Below are 23,042 nucleotides of genomic sequence, written 5' to 3' on the forward strand. Positions count from 1 at the left end.
ATATCAGTACAGTTTGATCACCTTAGTCTGATATCAGTACTGTTTGAATACCCTAGTCTTATATCAGTACTGTTTGATCACCCTAGCCTTATATCAGTACTGTTTGATCACCCTAGCCTTATATCAGTACTGTTTGAACACCCTAGCCTATATCAGTACAGTTTGATCACCTTAGTCTTATATCAGTACTGTTTGAACACCCTAACCTTATATCAGTACAGTTTGATCACCTTAGTCTGATATCAGTACTGTTTGATCACCCTAGCCTATATCAGTACAGTTTGATCACCTTAGTCTTATATCAGTACTGTTTGATCACCCTAGACTTATATCAGTACTGTTTGATCACCCTAGTCTTTTATCAGTACTGTTTGAATACCCTAGCCTTATATCAGTACTGTTTGAACACCCTAGTCTTATATCAGTACTGTTTGAACACCCTAGCCTATATCAGTAATGCATGATAACCCTAGTCTTATATCAGTACTGTTTGATCACCATAGACTTATATCAGTACTGTTTGAACACCCTAACCTTATATCAGTACAGTTTGATCACCTTAGTCTGATATCAGTACTGTTTGATCACCCTAGCCTATATCAGTACAGTTTGATCACCTTAGTCTTATATCAGTACTGTTTGATCACCCTAGACTTATATCAGTACTGTTTGATCACCCTAGCCTATATTAGTACTGTTTGAACACCCTAGCCTATATCAGTAATGCATGATAACCCTAGTCTTATATCAGTACTATTTGATCACCATAGACTTATATCAGTACTGTTTGAACACCCTAACCTTATATCAGTACTGTTTGATCACCTTAGTCTGATATCAGTACTGTTTGATCACCCTAGCCTATATCAGTACAGTTTGATCACCTTAGACTTATATCAGTACTGTTTGAACACCCTAGTCTTATATCAGTACTGTTTGAATACCCTAGCCTTATATCAGTACTGTTTGAACACCCTAGCCTATATCAGTAATGCATGATAACCCTAGTCTTATATCAGTACTGTTTCATCACCCTAGTCTTATATCAGTACTGTTTGATCACCTTAGTCTGATATCAGTACTGTTTGATCACCCTAGTCTGATATCAGTACTGTATGAACACCCTAGCCTTATATCAGTAATGCATGATAACCCTAGCCTTATATCAGTACGGTTTGATCACCTTAGACTTATATCAGTACTGTTTGAACACCCTAGTCTTATATCAGTACTGTTTGAACACCCTAGCCTATATCAGTAATGCATGATAACCCTAGTCTTATATCAGTACTGTTTCATCACCCTAGTCTTATATCAGTACTGTTTGATCACCTTAGTCTGATATCAGTACTGTTTGATCACCCTAGTCTGATATCAGTACTGTATGAACACCCTAGCCTTATATCAGTAATGCATGATAACCCTAGCCTTATATCAGTAATGCATGATAACCCTAGCCTTATATCAGTACTGTTTGATCACCCTAGCCTTACATCAGTACTGTTTGAACACCCTAACCTTATATCAGTACAGTTTGATCATCTTAGTCTGATATCAGTACTGTTTGATCACCGTAGCATATATCAGTACCGCATGATAATCCTAGTCTTATATCAGTACTGTTTGATCATCCTAGCCTTATATCAGTACTGTTTCATCACCCTAGTCTTATATCAGTACAGTTTGATCACCTTAGTCTGATATCAGTACTGTTTGAATACCCTAGCCTATATCAGTACTGTTTGATCACCCTAGCCTTATATCAGTACAGTTTGATCACCCTAGTCTTATATCAGTACTGTTTGATCACCTTAGTCTGATATCAGTACTGTTTGATCACCCTAGTCTGATATCAGTACTGTATGAACACCCTAGCCTTATATCAGTAATACATGATAACCCTAGCCTTATATCAGTAATGCATGATAACCCTAGCCTTATATTAGTAGTGGTTGATCATCCTAGCCTTATATCAGTACTGTTTGATCACCCTAGCCTTACATCAGTACTGTTTGAACACCCTAACCTTATATCAGTACAGTTTGATCACCCTAGTCTTATATCAGTACTGTATGATCACCCTAGTCTTATATCAGTACTGTTTGATCATCCTAGTCTTATATCAGTACAGTTTGAATACCCTAGACTTAAATCAGTACTGTTTGATCATCCTAACCTTATATCAGTACTGTATGATCACCCTAGCCTTATATCAGTACTGTTTGAACACCCTAGTCTTATATCAGTACTGTTTGATCACCCTAGTCTTATATCAGTGCTGTTTGATCACCCTAGCCTATATCAGTACTGTTTGACCATCCTAGTCTTACCAGTACTGTTTACCCATTGAAAACATGAAGTTGATAAATAAATAACAAGCATCTTCCTCTCACCATGGCCAGGGAATATGGATACCAGGTTTGATTGTCCTCACCTTATGAGTTGTCTCCTTCTCACACAATGCTGATGGATGAGATGTCGACAGACATAAAGAACCTCTGCACTATACCATAAAACAACCCATTATACTGATTCAATCTTATTAACCTAAACCTCTGCACTATACCATAATACAACCCATTATAATGATTCAATCTTATTAACCTAAACCTCCGCACTATACCATAAAACAACCCATTATAATGATTCAATCTTATTAACCTAAACCTTCACACTATACCATAAAACAACCCATTATAATGGTTCAATCTTATTAACCTAACCTTATTAATACTGTTTCTATCTTGTTTTGTGCCTGTAACAATTATCCATGTAGTTTTTAACAAATGGGCTTCTTCCTCTAATCATTTGGAACATGTGTACCAAGTTTGAAGATCCTAGCCTTGAGTACTTTTTTATGTGATTAACAATGTGCTGGTAGATGGATAGATGTGCAGACGCACCGGGTCCTATGATAGGCGTATTAAATTGCAACAGCCCAAAGACAAAAGTTTACAAAAAAATTGATTGAACAAGTTTTACAACAGGAAACTACATTGCTCCTTCTTATCTTTTGTAGTTTATATTTTTTCACAAACTTATGCTTTGAGGTATTCAAGCATACAAATTATACAGATGTATTGCCTTCATTATAGTTGACAAAAAATGTGTAAGAGTTATAGCCCCTTGTATAAACGACTGCAACAGGGTGTAAACAAAAGTCAGTTGGCATATATTTATTGCTTAAGAGGACTCACATTGTTCTCCGTTCAACAATTAAAACTACTGAAATTGGAATGTCACACATCTTTCATATTGCATCATATATAAACAATATCAACAATGTTATACATTGATAGAGCAGATGTCTATTAGGCCAAACAAATTAATAGTTTCTCAGGACAAAATTTCAAATTTTTGATGAAGCAGGAAGGTTTTCTTTTAACTTGACTAGTGTGAGTTGCCTTTAACTTTCTCATATACAGAATAAGAAATAGAATTTTTATTTTTATATATAAAAAAATAGCTTCACATTACTTACTACTAAGCGCATACTATCATTCTTAAACACTTGCACATGAATGAGTATGCATTCAATAATTGATTGATCAAAGATATACTTGCAATTTTATTAAAACCTAATTCTGAAAGTTTTACACAAATATCTTTAACACAAGATTTACATTGTTTTCATAAAGAAACAAATAAAAATTGAGGAAAAAAATTCCATGCGGTACCTTTTCAACTGATGCAGCAGTGTCTGAGAAACTATTGATAAATCTTATTTTGGCCTTAGCTGCATGTTCACTGCATTTTCATTTAGATAATATTTTAACAGCATTTACCAACAGAACATACAATCATATAACAATCACATTAAATAAATTAATATATGTAACTCCCAAATTTCTATTGTATAAATACCCCAATACACTTCTGGACCCAGCTGTACAAATATTCATTAAAATAAAACCAAATTATAAAGTTGCAACAAACTCTTCTATTTAGATGGTGTTAGCTGGAAGTCTTGACTACAACTATGTGTACAGAAATTTTTCCACAATCAGGAAGACTCTTTTGATGTCTGAATGCTACTGTACAGCCCCCCCCCCCCCCCCCCCCCCCCCCCCCCCCCCCCCCCCCCCCCCCCCAGTAACAAGTAATTTATAACAACACCAAAAATAACATTATCAAAAGGATAGCAAGTTGAAAAATAGATACACATTAGATGTGCAAAAATGACATATTGTAATGATAATGTATCATGTGAATGAAAAACCTGAGACATGAAATTAAATTTGATGGCTTTGAAACTTTCTCAATGTTTAACTATAGATACCTCCAAAACAATATATTGCACAAATAGCCCAATAATGAAGCATTAATTTGTTTAGTTCAATAACAAAAGGATTAACGAATTGAATCAAAAATAGAATGGATGATGGGTAAATAGGAGTATATCGCATCATAGGTAGAATGATGAATATCATGTTATAGGTACAATGGTGAACATGTTTATTATTCAATAAATTTTGTCTTGGTCAACTTAAGGGGTAACTTGTATTAATTAAGCAAGAGTGTATATCCACTGCAACCACTGCAATTTCTGCAAATATTTGTTTACACACTTGCTTTTATAATTGAAAATATATACAATTCTTAATTTCATCAGACAAGCCATTTTCTACATGATCTACATTCTTTCTGTTAACTTGTCTCTATAATATTGATGTAGTTCTTCCACATGATTTGTTCTAAAGCATATATTATTCATCAGGATATGTTAGATTAAATATCATACAGTACGATTTCTTTCATCACAATAACACACATATTATAAAATGACAAGATGAACTTAAAGCTGGCACTGGGACTATGGGAAATCAAGAGGTTTGACCAAGTCTCTTCATAAAGCAAAAATGCACAGTTTTAGAGGTCAGTGAAAATTTTCCACCATAAATAGAAGGTCTCATCCTCAGATTCAAGCTTTCTGAAACCAACTGTTATCCAGCACATTGACATGACAAATCTAGTACTCGTACAGCAGGCTGATGGCCTCTGCAGCTCGGCAGCGTACAGCAGGGGTCTGGTCCTTCAGCAACATGATTAATGCTGAAATTGAAACATCTCAGTCAGATCATCTATACTTATAAATTAACAAATGTTGCTAATAATTGTTACTCCGATATGCTTGCTCCAGAGTTACTGCTTGCATCTTTGATATTATTTCATATGTGAGGTGAAGTCCGTAAGCCATAATAGAATCTTACTTGATTAGTAAGTATCATAAAATAAATTAAAAGCCTACTTTCATTTTCGATAAACTACTTTGAAATAGCAAAAATGCAGGAACAGTGCCAGAGACACTTTGGCGGATCTAAGCCAATTTTCTGGGTTTTTTTTAAAATCACAACTTAAGATAATGCGATATGAAGTTAATCTGTTGTTTAATGATGCTTGATTTTGATCTTACAGAAGAAATAAGTTTTGATAATTGTTGATTAAATAAAATATGCCTGTTTGTTTCTTCCATCCGTGATTTTAGTATTAAATCATCCTTAGGGAAATTTCCAGAACGAAGCACCCAGAAGAAGGCAACATCATAGACCCTTAGGTCTACATTCTCAGTCCTTTCCGGCAAGCCGAGATGTTGCGATTGGTTTACAACATGATTAGTCAAGTCCGGGGCTGCCCCCGCCACTCATTGATCACCCAAAATGAGTGATCAATGAGTGGTGGGGGTGGGGACAAAACTACAACATGATCAGCATAAAATTGTGTAGGTTTTCAGAGTTAGTTGTACTTATAATAGTTTTGACTAGGCCCGTATTTATCATTGAAATGAAGATTTTTATTTTACTTATATACATGTATATTTCATTCAACAAAGAACACCCCCCCCCCCCTCCCGAGACTAATGAACTGAAACATCAATAAATTTTTAAATACAATATTCATCTGATATTTTTGATGTTCATAATTTTTTCTGTTATAAAAGAAGTCACTGTTACGACTTTTTGTAATAATTTATAAACAGTTACTGATATGTACAAACACATGGATAATAAACACACAAAATAATTATTTTGGTTGAACATGTTTTGTGATGACACAGAAATTGAACGTAAGTAATAAGTAAAAAAAACTGTACAATATGTCAGATGTCGAATGGTCCGGGACTGTTCTGGGAAGTTTGCCTTATAACTTTTAAAGTTACAACATTTTACCATTAGGTTGTACACTTATTACCTGTCCAAGATATCAGGCCACTGTTTACAAAATAGTAGTTTTTTGTTTCCCATTCAAATAGTGCATTTTGTTTTCGATTATAATTGTGTTTGACAAGAAGAAACGACATGTATTCATAATTTTTCCCCTTAAATTGTGGCACTGGACAAAAACTACCATTATAAACACATTCATAATATTGAGGTTCAAACTTTGAAATTATGAACGACCATTCATTTTGTCTTTGGTCAACTAATCGACATGCCGGATCACAATTGTATTCTTAAAATCAATCTAATTTAATCTAATTCAATCTAATTTTCAATATGGAGAGAGATCATTTATGTTACATATTAAGAAACATTTAATTTGGAGCTCCAAGTGACTTCCTAATAATCAAGTTTTATTTACTGTATATGATATCAATACACACAACAACTAATGCACGCAATTATTCAAAAAAAAATTCTTATATTCATTTGAATTAAAGATATTGTTCATTGAATTCCTGTGCACAACAATTCAAACACGCATTTAAAAAGTCCTTCCTCTATGAAATATTATTTAACTGTGATTGCGCTTGCACAGGATTTCATCTAGTGAAGATATATATCTATATTTGCAAAATTTTTATCAGTAATAATTATAGGTTATAGACTTTGTATGGGAAAATATGACGACCGAGTTTTTTGGCGCGTAGACGGACTGAGCTTGCGAGGTCCGTCCGCGACAAAAAACGAGGTCGTCATATTTCCCATACAAAGTCTATAACCTTTTTATTATATACTTTCAATTTCATTTAGAAACTAACAATAATTTTATTTTTAACAATAACTTTATCAGTTTAACTGAGTAAAAGATGAAAAACACGAACAATTTGAAAATTAACGGCGTAGAAATTTGATTGTGACGTAATGTTTGCGGGTCGGAATGTTTCTGGGCATATATCGTGTGATATATGCCCGCAAACTTTTAAAGAAAAAAGAAGAGATGAAATTGAAAGTATATAATAAACCTACATATTGCGCAGACAGTATCTTCCTGTGTCCAGTCTGACCCTTGACATTTGACCATGTGACCTAAAAATCAATAGGGGGTCATCTACTATTTAGGATGCACCAGTGTACAAAGTTTGATGTCTGTCAAACAAAGGGTTCTCAAATTATTGAGTGGACAGTATATTCATATGTCCAGTTTGATCCTTGACCTTTGACCATGTGACCTAAAAATCATTAGGGATCATCTACTTCTTAGGATGTACCAGTGTACCAAGTTTGGTGTCTGTCAAGCAAAGGGTTCTCAAGATATAAAGCAGACAGTATCTTCATGTGTCTAGTTTGACCCTTAACCATGTGACTTAAAAATCAATAGGGGTCATCTACTCCTTAGGATGTAGACAGTTTTATAAGATGAATAATTATATGTGCAGGCGGAGGACATACACACCTGAACAAACATGCTCTTTGGATATCACATTTTGTCTAGACTCGTGCAAATTACCCAGCAAATAACCTGAAAGAAAATCAATTCATTACAACACATGTATCACACCGTTGATTTTTTCTTCCTACGCAGAGAAAATTTTATCATTAGGCCATATATAAAATTTTATTTGTTTGGCGTTGGCAGTTGACCTGGTAAAATTGGTGTGGTCTGAGAAAATATTCCTGATATTTTGTCCCAATAACTTTTTTTTGATACATTAATTTGGAAATTTTTAATGTTTACATTTAAGTAATACATCAATTCAAATTATCTCACAGTGCTTTAACATTCATGTGTTTTTCACTTAAAGCATTTCTATGACCCGATGATCCTCGAACCCGCGGATTATGATAAATAACTAGGCAGATATGCCAAAACATAAAGCTCAAGTGTTTTATTTGATGGGAAAAGTATTGTTTTCAACAGAATATATCAGTTTAATATACCGTGGAATCATCATTGTTCGTGGGGGATTAATGTTCGTTGATTTCATGGGTCACTCTTACCCACAAATTTACATGTCCTCGAACATTTTTTTACACCAAGTAGAGATCTCTCCTAGTGACATCATATCGCTTACCCACAAAATGACGTCCCCACAAACCAGCAAAATTTTGCTTACCCACAAACATTGGTCCCCACAAATTAAACTGATTCCACAGTAGATCTTAATTGATATAATGTTCCAGCGGACTTATTACACAAAACAGAAAAAAAAGGAGATCCTCAGAAAGTCAACAAAATCTGGATGCTAAACTTAAACCGACAAATTTTATCCAGACCCATTCTAAAGTGCTGAAATTGTATAGAACTGGCATTTCACTTAAATTCTAAATTCACAGACTGTGGAGTCATTAGATCTCGCAGGGGCTAAATTTTTCTCCGAACTTCAAACCACAATTGAAAGACACAATCTATATGTTTCAATGTACAAAAATGATATCCACAAAATAACACCCTAATGAAACTGTAAAATCTCGATAATCCATGAAAATTGGTCCTCAATAATTTAAATGATTCCAGAGTAACTTAAGTCTGAGGATCCATGCACTAAATCCGGATCCACTTCACCATCATGTAAGATGAATCAAAGGTAATGATGCAGATTGGTTCTGCCACACAACAGAAACTGCCACAATTAGATGTAAATAATCTGGCATTGTTGACTTGCATTCTAAAACATGGCATATCATTAATCATGAAAGTGTCTCTTTTCTTCTGGCAAAGTTTGAACTTTTCTGTTATGCAAAGACATCAAACCATTTATTAATTTTTCAGTCCAGACTTTTTTTAAAGGGTCAAATCTATATGTTTTGTCCTCCATCTCCAATAAAATAAGATAAAAAAAAAACCAGAAAGAGTTTTTCTATCTACCAACCCAGCAGTTTTAATTGTGTGTTGGCAACACCAAACCAACAAATATTAAAGTGTGGCCTTATGCAAATGTAGATTAGAATAGACCAATCACTCACTAACATATCTTGGTTTGTCATCTATGTAAAATTAGCTTTAAACAAGACCCATAGACCACATCGCTCACCCGAGTCACCATGGCCCTGTTGTTTAGCATTTGTAATTTATAAAAGTTTTTTTTTCTATCTTTATTCCAATGAAAAAATTTGGTCCCATGTTCTGGTCCCACTTAAAGGGTCACATCAAAACAAAACCTGAATTCACACAGCATGGTGATTCCTCAAAAGCAATATGACTTAACATGACCTTGTTGTTCTGGAGAAGGCCAAGCTCAATGACCTAGCATGAAATGAAAGGTCTTCCCATAAAAAACCTAACATATGCCAAATATGAAAGGTCTACCTTAAAGAATAGTTCAGGAGACATTGAATAGGTTAGGTTTTCTAAAACGTACCGTATAAGTAGAAATTTTAGCAAAGATTTAATAGCATTGAGGTCGCTAAAATTGATTATTACTATCTCTATTCAGTATCGGAGGTAATAGCTGTCTTTCTTGGAGTGATAAAGTTTCTAAAATTAGCTCTCCCTAAATACAGTACCCGCAACGTTATTCTTGACATTCCTATCGTGTTCTACCGTGCGTGTATCCTATCGTATCGTGCGTGTATCCTATCGTATCGTGCGTGTATCCTATCCTATCGTGTATCAGGTTTTCCGTTTTCTATCGTGTTTTGCGTTTATCAGGTCTATCGTGTATCGTATTTTGCGTGTATCAGGTTTTCCGTTTATCGTGAAAATCGTTTATCGTGTAGCTTCGGAAACTATCGGGATCGTATATTAAATCTAATGAAAAAGTAAGATACTTTCCGAAAGCTTTATTCGTTTTGTTAAAGAAGCTATTTTTAGGAATCGAGGAAAGACAGTATATTTGAAGGAGAACATAAAGCTGTTGATTTTAAAGCAGAAAAAGAGCTGTATGTCTATCCAGAGAGGGTGAAAATTTATCGCAATTTCATTCTGTCTGGAAAGTAGGCAGTGGTTTGTCGAGCAAACCCAGGACAATAAAACTGAAAGCTCCTTCATCTGGAGTTCATAAACAGTTCCTTGTCTAGAAACAATTATTTGTAATTAACACTAACAGAGAAATAGAAAGTTTCCATCTGAAAGGAAAAATCAGTAAATTACATTGTTTATTGCATATATTTTAATAATGGTTCTTTTTCTTCGGATTTTGTTCACCTGTATTCAACTTAATATATATCAACTACTGAACTTGTGCGCGTTCTTATCTATCTGATTTTGTGTATCACCCATGTTTTGACAGTAAACATTCTCAGGGACATTGTATTTCACACATTTAGAAGATTAAGTTTTAAAAGAGTGCAAGGGTATATTGCATCTCCCAAAGTTCTGCTCAATTGGGCACGATTCAGCTGTCATCGTTGGGTTTTTTTTATTTGTACATGTACATGTACACATATACCAATAGTCGTACATGTAGATACTGGAAATGTATGCCGGTTTTGATGATTATTTGAATTTTTTACATGCTAAACACAAACATTTAATTTAAAGCGTTTCTAAATTGCGACTTTAAATCAAGCCGGGTTTCGTATATGTTTTTAATAGTTTATTTATTTTTTGTTAACAAAATATCAATTCATATGAATATGTTCCAATTACTTATGACTATCAGTTATCACTCATAGTGTAGAAATATCTAACATATGAGCATATGGTGTAGTGCAGTGGATTGAATTTAAAGCGGTCATTATGAAAATAATTGTAGTTGTTGACAGAGCGGTGAACTCGGAGCTTGATGCAAAATAACCCCCCTCCTCGCTACACACAAAATATTACTTAGTTTTATTTGATATCCAAGATAATAGACAATAGAATAAGAGAGCTATTGAAGCATGATAACACTACATTATATTCCATTTTGTTAATTCCCTGATTAATTGCTAAACACTCGGCATCAAGTGTGAATACCACGGGTCCTCGGAGATGACCTTAAAAACAGACGCCCCGTGTCACGGTAGGTGTGGCACGCTAAAAAACCCTCACTGCTCAATGGCCGTAATTGCCGAGCATAAGCCTAAATGTAAAAGCTCTTCACCGGTCATGGTGATGTCTCCATATGAGTGAAATATTCTTGAGCGAGACGTTAAGCAAGATAAAAATCAATCACTCCATTTATGGTTCATATATTAAACATTCAAGGTGACAATATACGTTTTAGAATCATTGGCTGAGAAAATTCATATAGATATCTAATAATGAATTCAATACCGTATATAGTTTAGCTTCCGGATTTTACAATGTAGCTGTAATGACATTAAAGAAAACATAAATAGAATTTTTAAAAAATAAACGTACAACCGTGGATAATTACATTATATGCTTTAGGTATATATTAAGTATTGAAATCCTTCAATATTATTATCAACATAATGAAATTATTTTGTACGTATCAAACTTTCGTTCTGTCTAAATTGTTTCTAAATTTACAACATTTCTATCAGGTTTTCCGTTTATCGTGAAGATCGTTTATCGTGTTTTGCGTTTATCAGGTCTATCGTGAAGATCGTTTATCAGGTTTTGCGTTTATCAGGTTTACCGTGTATCCTATCGTATCGTGCGTGTATCCTATCGTATTGTGCGTGTATCCTATCCTATCGTGCATGTATCGTGTTCTATCGTTTATCATGTCAAGAATAACGTTGCGGGTACTGTATATATATCCATAATTCATGGACAAATAGCTAAATTTGTGTCTCGCTGAAAATACCACTTATAAGTACGTAGGTCAAACTCGAAAGTCACAAGGTTACATATCTCTTATCTCCTATTGTGACCCCACCCTATCCCTGAGGTCCCTTTAATTTGAACTACCTGTACATGTAGATACCTGCATATCAATATGACTAATCATGCATGGCCCTGCTGTTGTTGAGATGAAATTTTTAAATATGTTTCCCTATAAATTCTTATGTAAAACTTTGACCTCATATTGGGGCCCCAACCTACCAACAGGTGTCATGATTTGAACAAATTTGAATCTGCACTACCTGGGGATGCTTGATAATTAACATGGCTAATCATGACCCTGCTGTTATTGAGATGAAGATTTTTAAATCTGTTTTCCTATCAGTGATTTTTTAAGACCCATTTTAGGTCCGAATATCCGCCTTTTCCCTCCCAAAAATTATCAATTTTTTCCAAATTTAACTTGCACTTTTTTCCAATAATAAAAATTGGCAATAAACGTATTTTTTAAAGAATAAGTTCAATGAGAATAGTTTATGTGACTACAACATGACAGATGCATCAATTCTAGGTGATTTTGAAAGAATAGTCGAAAATTTTAAGAGCTTCAAGAAAAGAAAGTTAAATATGTAAAATAGAAGAAGAATGACATCAATTTGTGTTTAATTTCTTGTTTCATATGATACATGTATATTTTAATAGCATATTAATTTTACAATAATGACTAGGTTTTCCCAATTTGATCAAAATGTTGACAATTTTTCCCAATTCAAAAGCCACAGGACCCTTTTGAAAAATCACTGCCTATGTATTCCCATGTAAATATTTGATCCTATATTGTGATTCCATCCTACTTTCAGGGGCCACAATTTGAATCTGCACTAACTAAAGATGCTTGAAAAATTATTAGTACAACTAATGATTGTCCTGTTGTTATTGAGAAGATTTTTTCCTATATATCCCCACGTAAAACATTAATCCCCTATTGTGGCCCCATCCTACCCTGGGGGTCACGATTTTTACAAACTTAAATCTGTACTATGTCAGGAAGCTTTCATGTAAATTTCTACTTTTCTGGCCTTGGGCAGTGCTTCTTGAGAAGAAGATTTTAAAAGATTTTCCCTATACATTTGTATGTAAAACCTTGATCCCCTATCTTGGCCACATCCTACCTTCGGGGCCGTGATGTTAACAAATTTGAATCTGCATTAAAAATGTATGTCAGGAAGCTTTTTTGTAAATGTAAACTTCTCTGGACCAATGGTTCTTGAGAAGATTTTTAAAGATTTTCCCTATATATGCAAAACTTTGATCCCCTACTGTGGCCCCAGCCTACCCGCAGGAGCCATGATTTTAACAGATTTGAATTTGCACTATCTCAGGAAGCTTTCATGTAAATGTAAACTTTTCTGGCCCAGTGGTTTTTGGGAAGATTTTCCCCATGTACTTGTAAGCAAAACTTTGATCCTCTATTGTGGTCCCTACCCCCGGGGCCATGATTTTAACAACCTTGAATCTGCATTACATGTTTATCAGGAAGCTTTCATGTAAAGTAAATTTCTACTTTCCTAGCCCTGTGGTTTTTTATAGATTTTCCCTATATATTTGCATGTAAAAACTTTGATACCCTATTATTAAATCTTCACTATGTTAGGAAGCTTTCATGTAAATTTCAGCCAAGGATGCTTTGTGCCAAGTTCAGTTGAAATTGGCCCAGTGGTTCTGAAGAAGAAGTCGAAAATGTGAAAAATTTACAGACATACGGACGATGGGTGATCAGAAAAGTTCACTTGAGCTTTCAGCTCAAGTGAATTAAAAAGGGGAAAATCACATGTATTGAGGTTTATTATTTTTTGGCTTTTGGTGGGCATTCCTCCCTCTTGGTTTGGACCAAATGTTGCAGTTTGTGTCACAGTTTGTGTTGTGTTACATATTTTATTTTGTATTTAATTATTCTTTGTAGTACTATATAATTATCTGCTTTGTATATTTGACACTGTTTTCAAGGTTTACAAGTCAGGAACCATTCTCTACCCAGAGTTCCGTGCACTCCTCGCACTACACCTCTGTCAACGGCTTTTTACAGAAATCTTGTAAAAGTTTCTTTGATCTAACATTTATGTTTTGGACTAAATATTTAGTCATATTATGATATGTTTTTGGTGCAATTAAATTGATGCTTACTGTAACTTGTTTAAAATCGCCGTTTTCTGATCATAAATTTGGAACTACTTCGTAATGTGCGTATGAATGTAGGATATACACGTGGTGGAGATTTAAATGTAAACATGGAATCAAAAGTAAGAAAGGCTGTAAAAATACGATAAAACTTGTAAAATAAGAGACAAACAGCTAAACGGTAAATATGCACTTATTAAAGTGTCAGTTGACTATGAAAAGAGCCTGATGTATCACCTGTTGCCTGAACTTTTAAAGGGAAAGGAAACCAAGAATGATTGTTTATATCAATGTGATTATATTGTCACGTGATTCCAAGCGTTGACAGAGGTGTATGTGAAGCTTGCGTAACGCGCCCTCTGGTGAGAGAATGGTCAGGAACCTGAAATCATGCATGTGGGGTATGCAAATTTAGATTTTTCTGTTCCTGACCAGTGATTCTTGATGTTACACTTTTTCCTAATTACCTGCCATCTCCCTTTGACAATTTATTTTGAAAAAAACAAAAAGCAAATCCCCTTGATCCAACAACACTGTGAAAAGTTTGTTTAAATTTTGTCCAATGGGTCTGGAGAAGATGTCAAAGACAACAGAAAAACTTTGATCAGAAATGGCTCACCTAAGCTTTCAGCTCCTGTGAACAAAAATCAGAAGATCTGGGTAGTTATTTACTTATAGTTCAAACCACTGGCCTAGATCAGTTAAGGTAATAGTAGAAACAATTTATAGTAGTGCCGAATCCTTGCATGTAAAACTTGCACTAGGTTCTTACCCACAAAAAGTGCAGCATTGCTCTTAATCTCTGACCACAGGCTTTTGAAGAAGGAGACACACCCCATGACATAAAAGTTAATCTTGTCAGGAAACTCCTCTATCTGAAAATGTTCATGTACAGTCTGTATCAAAACTGTCATCAAGTTCATGTACAGTCTGTATTAAAACTGTCACATCATCAAGTTCATGTACAGTCTGTATTAAAACTGTCACATCATCAAGTTCATGTACAGTCTGTATTAAAACTGTCACGTCATCAAGTTCATGTACAGCCTGTATCAAAACTGTCATGTCATCAAGTTCATGTACAGCCTGTATCAAAACTGTCATGTCATCAAGTTCATGTACAGTCTGTATTAAAACTGTCACATCATCAAGTTCATGTACAGTCTGTATTAAAACTGTCACGTCATCAAGTTCATGTACAGTCTGTACTAAAACTGTCATCAAGTTCATGTACAGTCTGTATCAAAACTGTCATGTCATCAAGTTCATGTACAGCCTGTATCAAAACTCATGTCATCAAGTTCATGTACAGTCTGTATTAAAACTGTCACATCATCAAGTTCATGTACAGTCTGTATTAAATCTGTCATCAAGTTCATGTACAGTCTGTATTAAATCTGTCATCAAGTTCATGCACAGTCTGTATTAAATCTGTCATCAAGTTCATGTACAGTCTGTATTAAAACTGTCATCAAGTTCATGTACAGTCTGTATCAAAACTGTCATCAAGTTCATGTACAGTCTGTATCAAAACTGTCATGTCATCAAGTTCATGTACAGTCTGTATTAAAACTGGCACATCAGCAAGTTCATGTACAGTCTGTATTAAAACTGTCATGTCATCAAATCATCAAAATGGAGCTATCATTGTGTCTTTTTTTTAATATAGATTTCAGAAAATTTAATAATCTGATAATTAAAACTTTTAATTATACCATAAGAGGTAGACACTTTGTAGGAAATCTGGATTTACAATGCAATTCATATATGACATACCATGAGCTTGGACAGGTCATTTAGGAATTCTCCATAGATAAGGTTAGCATCCTCCAGGAGATGGCGCTGGAATTTGTCATTAATGGTCTCTGACCCCATCAGAGGTCCCAGCAGTCTCAGGGAGAATTTACAGGCCTGAAAAATATGCCAAAAAACCTCCATTTTTGTTCAAGCTGAAATTACACCTCAAATATATTTCTCTCTAGTAATCAATCACTCACCTTTTTGACCTTGGTTTCTGGGTCATTAAGGTGCAGAAGAAGACTGACTAAATTGCTGTGAATTTGTTCCAAAAATGGGGCTTTAGAAGGACCATCTCCAAAGCGGGAAAGATTTCCAAATAAAATAATAGCTTGAGCTCTCACATCAGGCTTCTCCTACAGAACATGACATGGATACTATATGAGTATACTGTATATGTATAATGTAGAGGGATTGATTGGTTGAATATTGTTTAACGTCCCTCTCGAAAATATTTCACTCATATGGAGACGTCACCATTGCCGATGAAGGGCTGCAAAATTTCGGCCTATGCTCGGCGTTTACGGCCTTTAAGCAGGGAGGGATCTTTATCGTGCCACACCTGCTGTGACACGGGACGTCGGTTTTTGCGGTCTCATCTGAAGGACTGCCCATTTAGTCGCCCCTTATGACAAACAAGGAGTACTGAGGAGAACACCTACCCTATGATATCTTGCATCTCTGTCATTTGATATGGAGGTAGAGACCAGTTTAAACAGAAATAAAAACCCTGGTTAAAAACCATTCATTTTTCAAACTAAGGAAGACACAAGAGTCTTAACAAATTAAATACCTTTTCAAAACATGGGCGGATTTTCAGAGAGACGTTAATAAGAATAGCTCGGATGTGACTTTCTTCAATTTCACAGAGTATCCGTGACAACCCACTCATGGCTTCTGTGGTGATGTCATCATCAGGATCTTCCTTGTCATCCATTCCTGCCATCATGGCTGACAGCACAGTTGTAGAGTATTTCTTTACCTGGAAAGAATGTCAACTTGTGTCACTAGTATCCTCTAAAACAACAAAATTTTATACTGCAGATTCTTTATGCGAATACTTAATATCACAAAATGACTCGTATACATCAAATCGCGAGAACATAAATTTGCGAGTGCTCTGTTGATCAAGAGTCTTTACATGTACTTTAGCAGTATAAAAAATAAAAGCGAGTAATTTCAATTCACAATTGAGTGATGTTTCTTGCAAAATTATGCAATAATGAATTCCTCATGTATGTTTGGGAATTTACAGTACTGCATTAAAATCATGCATCACTTATGATATACATAAAAATACAACTGGCACTTCCAACACTATACATGTATCAAAATTTCTCAGAGGTTAAAATATGCAGATTTAAAGACACTTCACATTTTTAGACTACTGGGTATTGATAATTTGTTTACAAACAATAATGTTTTTTGATCAAACCCCTCCCACATTCTGTTTAAATACAACACAAGGTACAATATATCACTGCAAACTTAACAAATAAGATGGTTCTTCAGACTAAAACAATTATCTTTTTAAAAAAATATGACTGACAGTTTTCATTTCTAAGGAGGAAGAGGTATATTATATACCAATGCTTCAAAATGAAAGTAATTTGTAAGGGATTAGATTAACCTGCAGCACAATCAAAGACCTTTCTATATAGCCAGCCCATACCCAAAAAAATGGACAAAGAGTAAATATGTCAACTGGTGGTTTGTTTCAATAGAGAGTGGGTTAGAATTTGTTATTTCTCATACTGATCAATTTATCCAAGTTGCCAATATGCCTTACCAGTTCTGAGCCGACACTAGCGATGTTTCCGAGACCCCGAATACACAACATGCGGACTTTATGTGAAGAGTCCACTAAACGCCCCAACAAACTGTTCATCACCAGTTCCACTAAGTCAGCATTATCCATACATTTCTGGTTTATCAGCTAAAGAGAAAGTACATACATGTATACATGTACATAGAAATCGTACACAAATTATGTTTAATATATGCCCAAATAATAGACAGTACACAACTCCATTTAATAAACAAGAGGCCCATGGACCTTAGTGATAACCTGAGTATTACTCAAAGAAAAACTTAGAAGTGTGGTGTATTGATGGTCCAGTGAGTGCACTTTTCAACTCTAGCAGGATTTCGAGCAGTTATTTGTGATCTAAAATGATGTTCATTTTTTCCAATGTTTCTCCATAACAAAATTCAATACTGAGTATACATACTTCATATGTCGAATAATCAATGACAGTGACTGTTGAAATATTGTTGAAATGAAGTTTTTTTCATATCTAAAGTATATGTTGAGTGACGTTGACTTTTACAAAATGACTTTGAGTGATTGAAAGCCATTTTCCTATTACAAGTGACTCTTGATGGCTTGAGCTTTGATCTCTCGAACTTTTTGATATATCGAAGTGAAATCACGATCCCGATTTCTCATGAGTATTCTCTATTTAACTAAGCAAATTTACTCTTGGTCTCTCAAATATCCGATCTTTCCAAGTGAAATTTGGGTCCTATAAAACATATTTCATTGTTTTTCACTCTTGATCTTTTGGAGTGGTGGTAACGTATACACACCATCACTCAAGCGTATGATTATTTCAACTTTGACCTCACCAGGATAACGGTGAATACCTGGGGATAGCTCGGCCATGTTAATTAGGTGGAAAAATAGGTAACACATTGCCTGTGTTTCTGTGTGGAGTGGATAGTTAATTAATTGTTTAATTAATCAATTCAACCCTCCACCTGCGCTTTGTTTTTGTTATATACTTCATCTATAAGTGCAGTTAATTTCGTCTGGTTTAAACTTGAAATGAGACAGTAATTTTGAGAACATGCCAAAGAAACATCATTATATTTAGAAGAATTTGTCCTTTGTGTGATAGGACTCTGTGTACTTAGTGACTACCAAACTTTGTTATGTACAAGAAATTTGTCCTGTAAATATGTACATGTTAAGTCTATCTTAACATGAAAAAAGAACAGATACATAAACTTTAAAAAATCTTTTTATCTATGCAAGATAAAGTTCTGTGTTGTTGAAATCAAGTCCATTACCTAAAAATATTAGGGACAACATGCCAAAACAATACCAGGATGTTGTAAATATGCAATCTGGTTATCATAAAATCTGAACCAATATGGTCAAACCTTTAATTTCCTGATTTGGCTCAACCTTCAATCTTTCAAAAGTTTCAAGGTCTCTTGAACTTCGAATTATAGAAAGTCACCTGTACTTATTTGTGTGATATATGACCAATACCTGTTTAAAAACTGTTGAAATAAGGATTTTTTCCTTATATTAGCTATATGTTCTTAATAACTTGACCTTTACAAAATGACCTTGGTCCAAAAGTCCTGGTCCCAAGAAATATGTGTGATCAATTATCATGATCAATTTCTGATTAAAGGTTTAGGAGATATGAGCTCAGACAGACAGATGGACAGACAAGACAGTGACTATATGCCCCCGCGAAAACTCTTTGGGGAGCATATAAATAATTATTAAAGAGTAGTTTGAAAGATGATAATTTACTTACCTCTGCAAAGAAAGCAGCCACAACTACTCTCTGCAGGTCATACAGACTAGACAGAGCTGAGGTCAGTGAGGCCACAATCTCGGACATGTGAGGCCCTGCCACACTGCTAGTCACCATAGCCCTGCAAAAATCGTAAGGCCGACAGGAAGTTTGAAAAACTACAATTTTATACATAAAGAACTGCAAAAAGCCTGACATAATTCAATAATCATTTGATTTTTGCAATCATGCCAGAATTCATCATCACCAGATCACAAGTTTAAAGCTCTTATCCACATAGAGAATCAAATCAGCATTACATGTATAAAAAAAAGCCTGTAGAATAATTAAAGGATTTTCGGTACAGGCAAAGAAATATAAACATTTACAAAAAAGTAAAACAAAAAATTCATTCACAAAAAATTTAGGTTTGTAATTCATTTGCAAATTTCCTGTGTGACTCTAGAAAACATGCATGAGGATATGGTATACAGAAAACAATACCTTGTGAGTATTGTGAAGGCCTCTGGGTAATTCTCCTCTTCTTCAAACTTTTCCCAGCATTCCTCTTCTGTTAGAATATCAATGATGTCAGTACTTTTTGTTCTTGTTAGGAAAGATCTGAATGTTTCTATGGCTGCCCTGAAAATTTAACAATCATTACCACTTCTGATAGGAACAAGGTAATACAGCACTTGCATACGTACTTCAGTAAAATAATGGAAAGGTTTGGAACATGCATGAGAGTTGAGGCTATATATTCATAATTGCTTCCATGCAAATGAGATAATCAAAAATGCATGCATTATATACATGTATAACAAAACTTTCCTTTCTTGGTACATGGTTTAAGCATGTTTATTTAAATACTGATTGTTTGTGACATGTACTGTGTAGTTTTGACTAGGAACTCATAATATGTCATCATGCATTGCTTACTATGGAGGAAATCAAATGAAATCAACAACAGAGCTTCTGTGCAAGGGCATACACAAATCATATGAAACAATATTGGTATGGGAATAAGCAGGATTATCTACCCAATATTCCTACTGCTGCACAAATTTCATCAGCTTATCATGTAAATTATGATTCATATATTTCAAGTTTAGAAGTTACTATAATGCAGACTAGTTTTAATTACTATAAAAATAACAAACAAGGTCATGGATGTTATTTGTGTAGCAAGAACATTTACAGTTGAATAATTCCATCATATTAAAGCAAAATTCATATCAATCAAATAAAAAGTTTTATTGGAAATTCAAATGACATATGAGTGTTTCAAGTAATTTACGTTCAATCTTTCTTTATACTGAAGAGTGTAAAAATATTTCACTATGAAAAATTAAAAGAAACTGACCACTTCATACTTCATATATTAGTCTATTCCAGCGACCTTATTGGCTTGGTTCTGGGATTTAAAGGAGATGATTTTTTTCTAATAAATTTAATGGACTTGTTAAGGAACATTTCTTACCTTGCATTCAGTACTTTCAGTACTTTGATTTCTATCTATTTTAAACTTACTGGCTAGGCTCGGGAACTTTCGAGGTGACAGGCGCTGCCTTCTTCCCTTTGGGTTTGTCATCTCTCTCCATCTATTGTTAACAATACATGTTCCAGAGTACAAGTACAAAACACTTAATACAAACATACAATCAAACTAATAATAAAAACAAAGTTTCATTGAGCTATAATAGCATAGTGTTCCATTATCAAACATTTGTACAGGTAAAGCCTTCCTCTAGCTGACACCCTCACTGGGTAAAATGTGATGTCAGCTAATATCAGAACTCTTTGTCCCTTTACATTTAATTAGCTTCACTTTTATGGCTTTTGTTAAACTTAATTCTCTGCAACATGACCCTTCTCTTTCTCCACTTCACCAATGTAACCCTTACCTCTTTCTGCCTGGCTGGCTTGACGCCGACAGATGACCCTATTCGCAGCATCAATGCTCCCATCAGTGTATGGTAGGCTTTAACAACTTGCTCCTCTGTCTCTTCACAGTCAAAAATGATCTTCATGGCACATGTCACCTACACCAAAAACAAGACCAAAAAATCTTCCATCACAAACACTAAAGGAAATGGTAGTTTATAGCCGCCATACTTAATGTTAGAGAATTGTAACTCACTGTCATTGGAGTACTGGTAGCTGACCTAGTTATTTATACTGAATGTAGAGAACTGTAACTCACTGCCGTTGGAGTACTGGTAGCTGTCCTAGTTATTTATACTTAATGTTAGTGAACTGTAACTCACTGCCGTTGGAGTACTGGTAGTTGTCCTACATTTTTATACTGAATGTAGAGAACTGTAACTCACTGTCATTGGAGTACTGGTAGCTGTCCTAGTTATTTATACTGAATGTAGAGAACTGTAACTCACTGCTGTTGGAGTACTGGTAGCTGTCCTAGTTATTTATACTTAATGTTAGTGAACTGTAACTCACTGCCGTTGGAGTACTGGTAGTTGTCCTACTTATTTATACTGAATGTAGAGAACTGTAACTCACTGCCGTTGGAGTACTGGTACAGTATGTAGCTGTCCTAGTTATTTATACTGAATGTAGAGAACTGTCACTCACTGCCGTTGGAGTACTGGTAGCTGACCTAGTTATTTATACTGAATGTAGAGAACTGTAACTCACTGCCGTTGGAGTACTGGTAGCTGTCCTAGTTATTTATACTGAATGTAGAGAACTGTAACTCACTGCCGTTGGAGTACTGGTAGCTGACCTAGTTATTTATACTGAATGTAGAGAACTGTAACTCACTGCCGTTGGAGTACTGGTAGCTGACCTAGTTATTTATACTGAATGTAGAGAACTGTAACTTACTGCCGTTGGAGTACTGGTAGTTGTCCTACTTATTTATACTGAATGTAGAGAACTGTAACTCACTGCCGTTGGAGTACTGGTAGCTGACCTAGTTATTTATACTGAATGTAGAGAACTGTAACTCACTGCCATTGGAGTACTGGTAGCTGTCCTGGTGATTTCCTCCTCATTATTCCTCTCCTCATATGGCAGGCTTTTATGAAGCATCCCAAGCATTTGGTCAATCATTGCAGTGGTGATTTGAGGGTCCTGGGAAAGGGTCTGCCAAATCTCAACCATGTCACTAAATACATATGTAAAACATGTGTAACTACTTACAAGCTCGAGATATCTAACATAGATGGAGATGACGCAAGAAAATGATTTTTTTCTGCAGCTAAGATAATTAATTTGTTGCAAGAGAACTATATGTCTCTTAAGACTGTTACAATAGTTTAATTTTGCAGATATCAAGCACGACACCAGGCCATGGCATTCAGTTTGTTCTAGGTTTGCACTGTACATGTATATCGATCAGTATTACATACTCATTTAATTATCCCATCACTACATGCCACCCATCTCTATTGCCAGGGGATAATTTTGTTTGTTTCATGGCACTGCACATTCAATTTTGCTATGAATGTACTGTATCAAAGTAATTGTAAATCATTATAAAACATTTTCGTTACGCAATCCTTTGTCTTTTTAGTCTTTTATATAGAAGAAAGTCCTCTTGCAGTGAAAAGGTTACCTGTAGGTGTCCAATAAGTTGACAATTGCTGTACATTATTTTTAAGAATGGGCAGATACTGTCCGTTCTTAAAAATAATGGACAGTAATTGTCAACTTATTGGACAGTGCCAGGTAAACCCA

The 23,042-nt window shown here is 34.9% G+C and overlaps 1 protein-coding gene across 5 annotated transcripts in view; it reads right to left on the reverse strand.

Moving 5' to 3' along the window:
- Positions 1 to 3,160: 3,160 nt before the first annotated feature.
- The window catches only part of LOC125675869 (maestro heat-like repeat-containing protein family member 1), a 93,333-nt gene continuing 73,451 nt past the window's right edge, over positions 3,161 to 23,042 (reverse strand). For all 5 annotated transcript variants that reach the window (XM_056164921.1, XM_056164924.1, XM_056164932.1 and 2 more), the window contains 12 exons: positions 22,314 to 22,470; positions 21,248 to 21,385; positions 20,874 to 20,944; positions 19,848 to 19,985; positions 19,365 to 19,485; positions 17,600 to 17,746; positions 16,604 to 16,792; positions 16,011 to 16,166; positions 15,790 to 15,924; positions 14,786 to 14,888; positions 7,615 to 7,680; positions 3,161 to 5,052 (listed from right to left, as the gene is read on the reverse strand). In XM_056164921.1, the coding sequence (XP_056020896.1) occupies positions 4,970 to 5,052; positions 7,615 to 7,680; positions 14,786 to 14,888; positions 15,790 to 15,924; positions 16,011 to 16,166; positions 16,604 to 16,792; positions 17,600 to 17,746; positions 19,365 to 19,485; positions 19,848 to 19,985; positions 20,874 to 20,944; positions 21,248 to 21,385; positions 22,314 to 22,470 (1,504 nt within the window). In that variant the 3' untranslated portion in view covers positions 3,161 to 4,969. The remainder of the gene's footprint in view (positions 5,053 to 7,614; positions 7,681 to 14,785; positions 14,889 to 15,789; positions 15,925 to 16,010; positions 16,167 to 16,603; positions 16,793 to 17,599; positions 17,747 to 19,364; positions 19,486 to 19,847; positions 19,986 to 20,873; positions 20,945 to 21,247; positions 21,386 to 22,313; positions 22,471 to 23,042) is intronic.

Source organism: Ostrea edulis, chromosome 1 (assembly GCF_947568905.1).
Source record: "Ostrea edulis chromosome 1, xbOstEdul1.1, whole genome shotgun sequence".
NCBI lineage: Eukaryota > Metazoa > Mollusca > Bivalvia > Ostreida > Ostreidae > Ostrea > Ostrea edulis.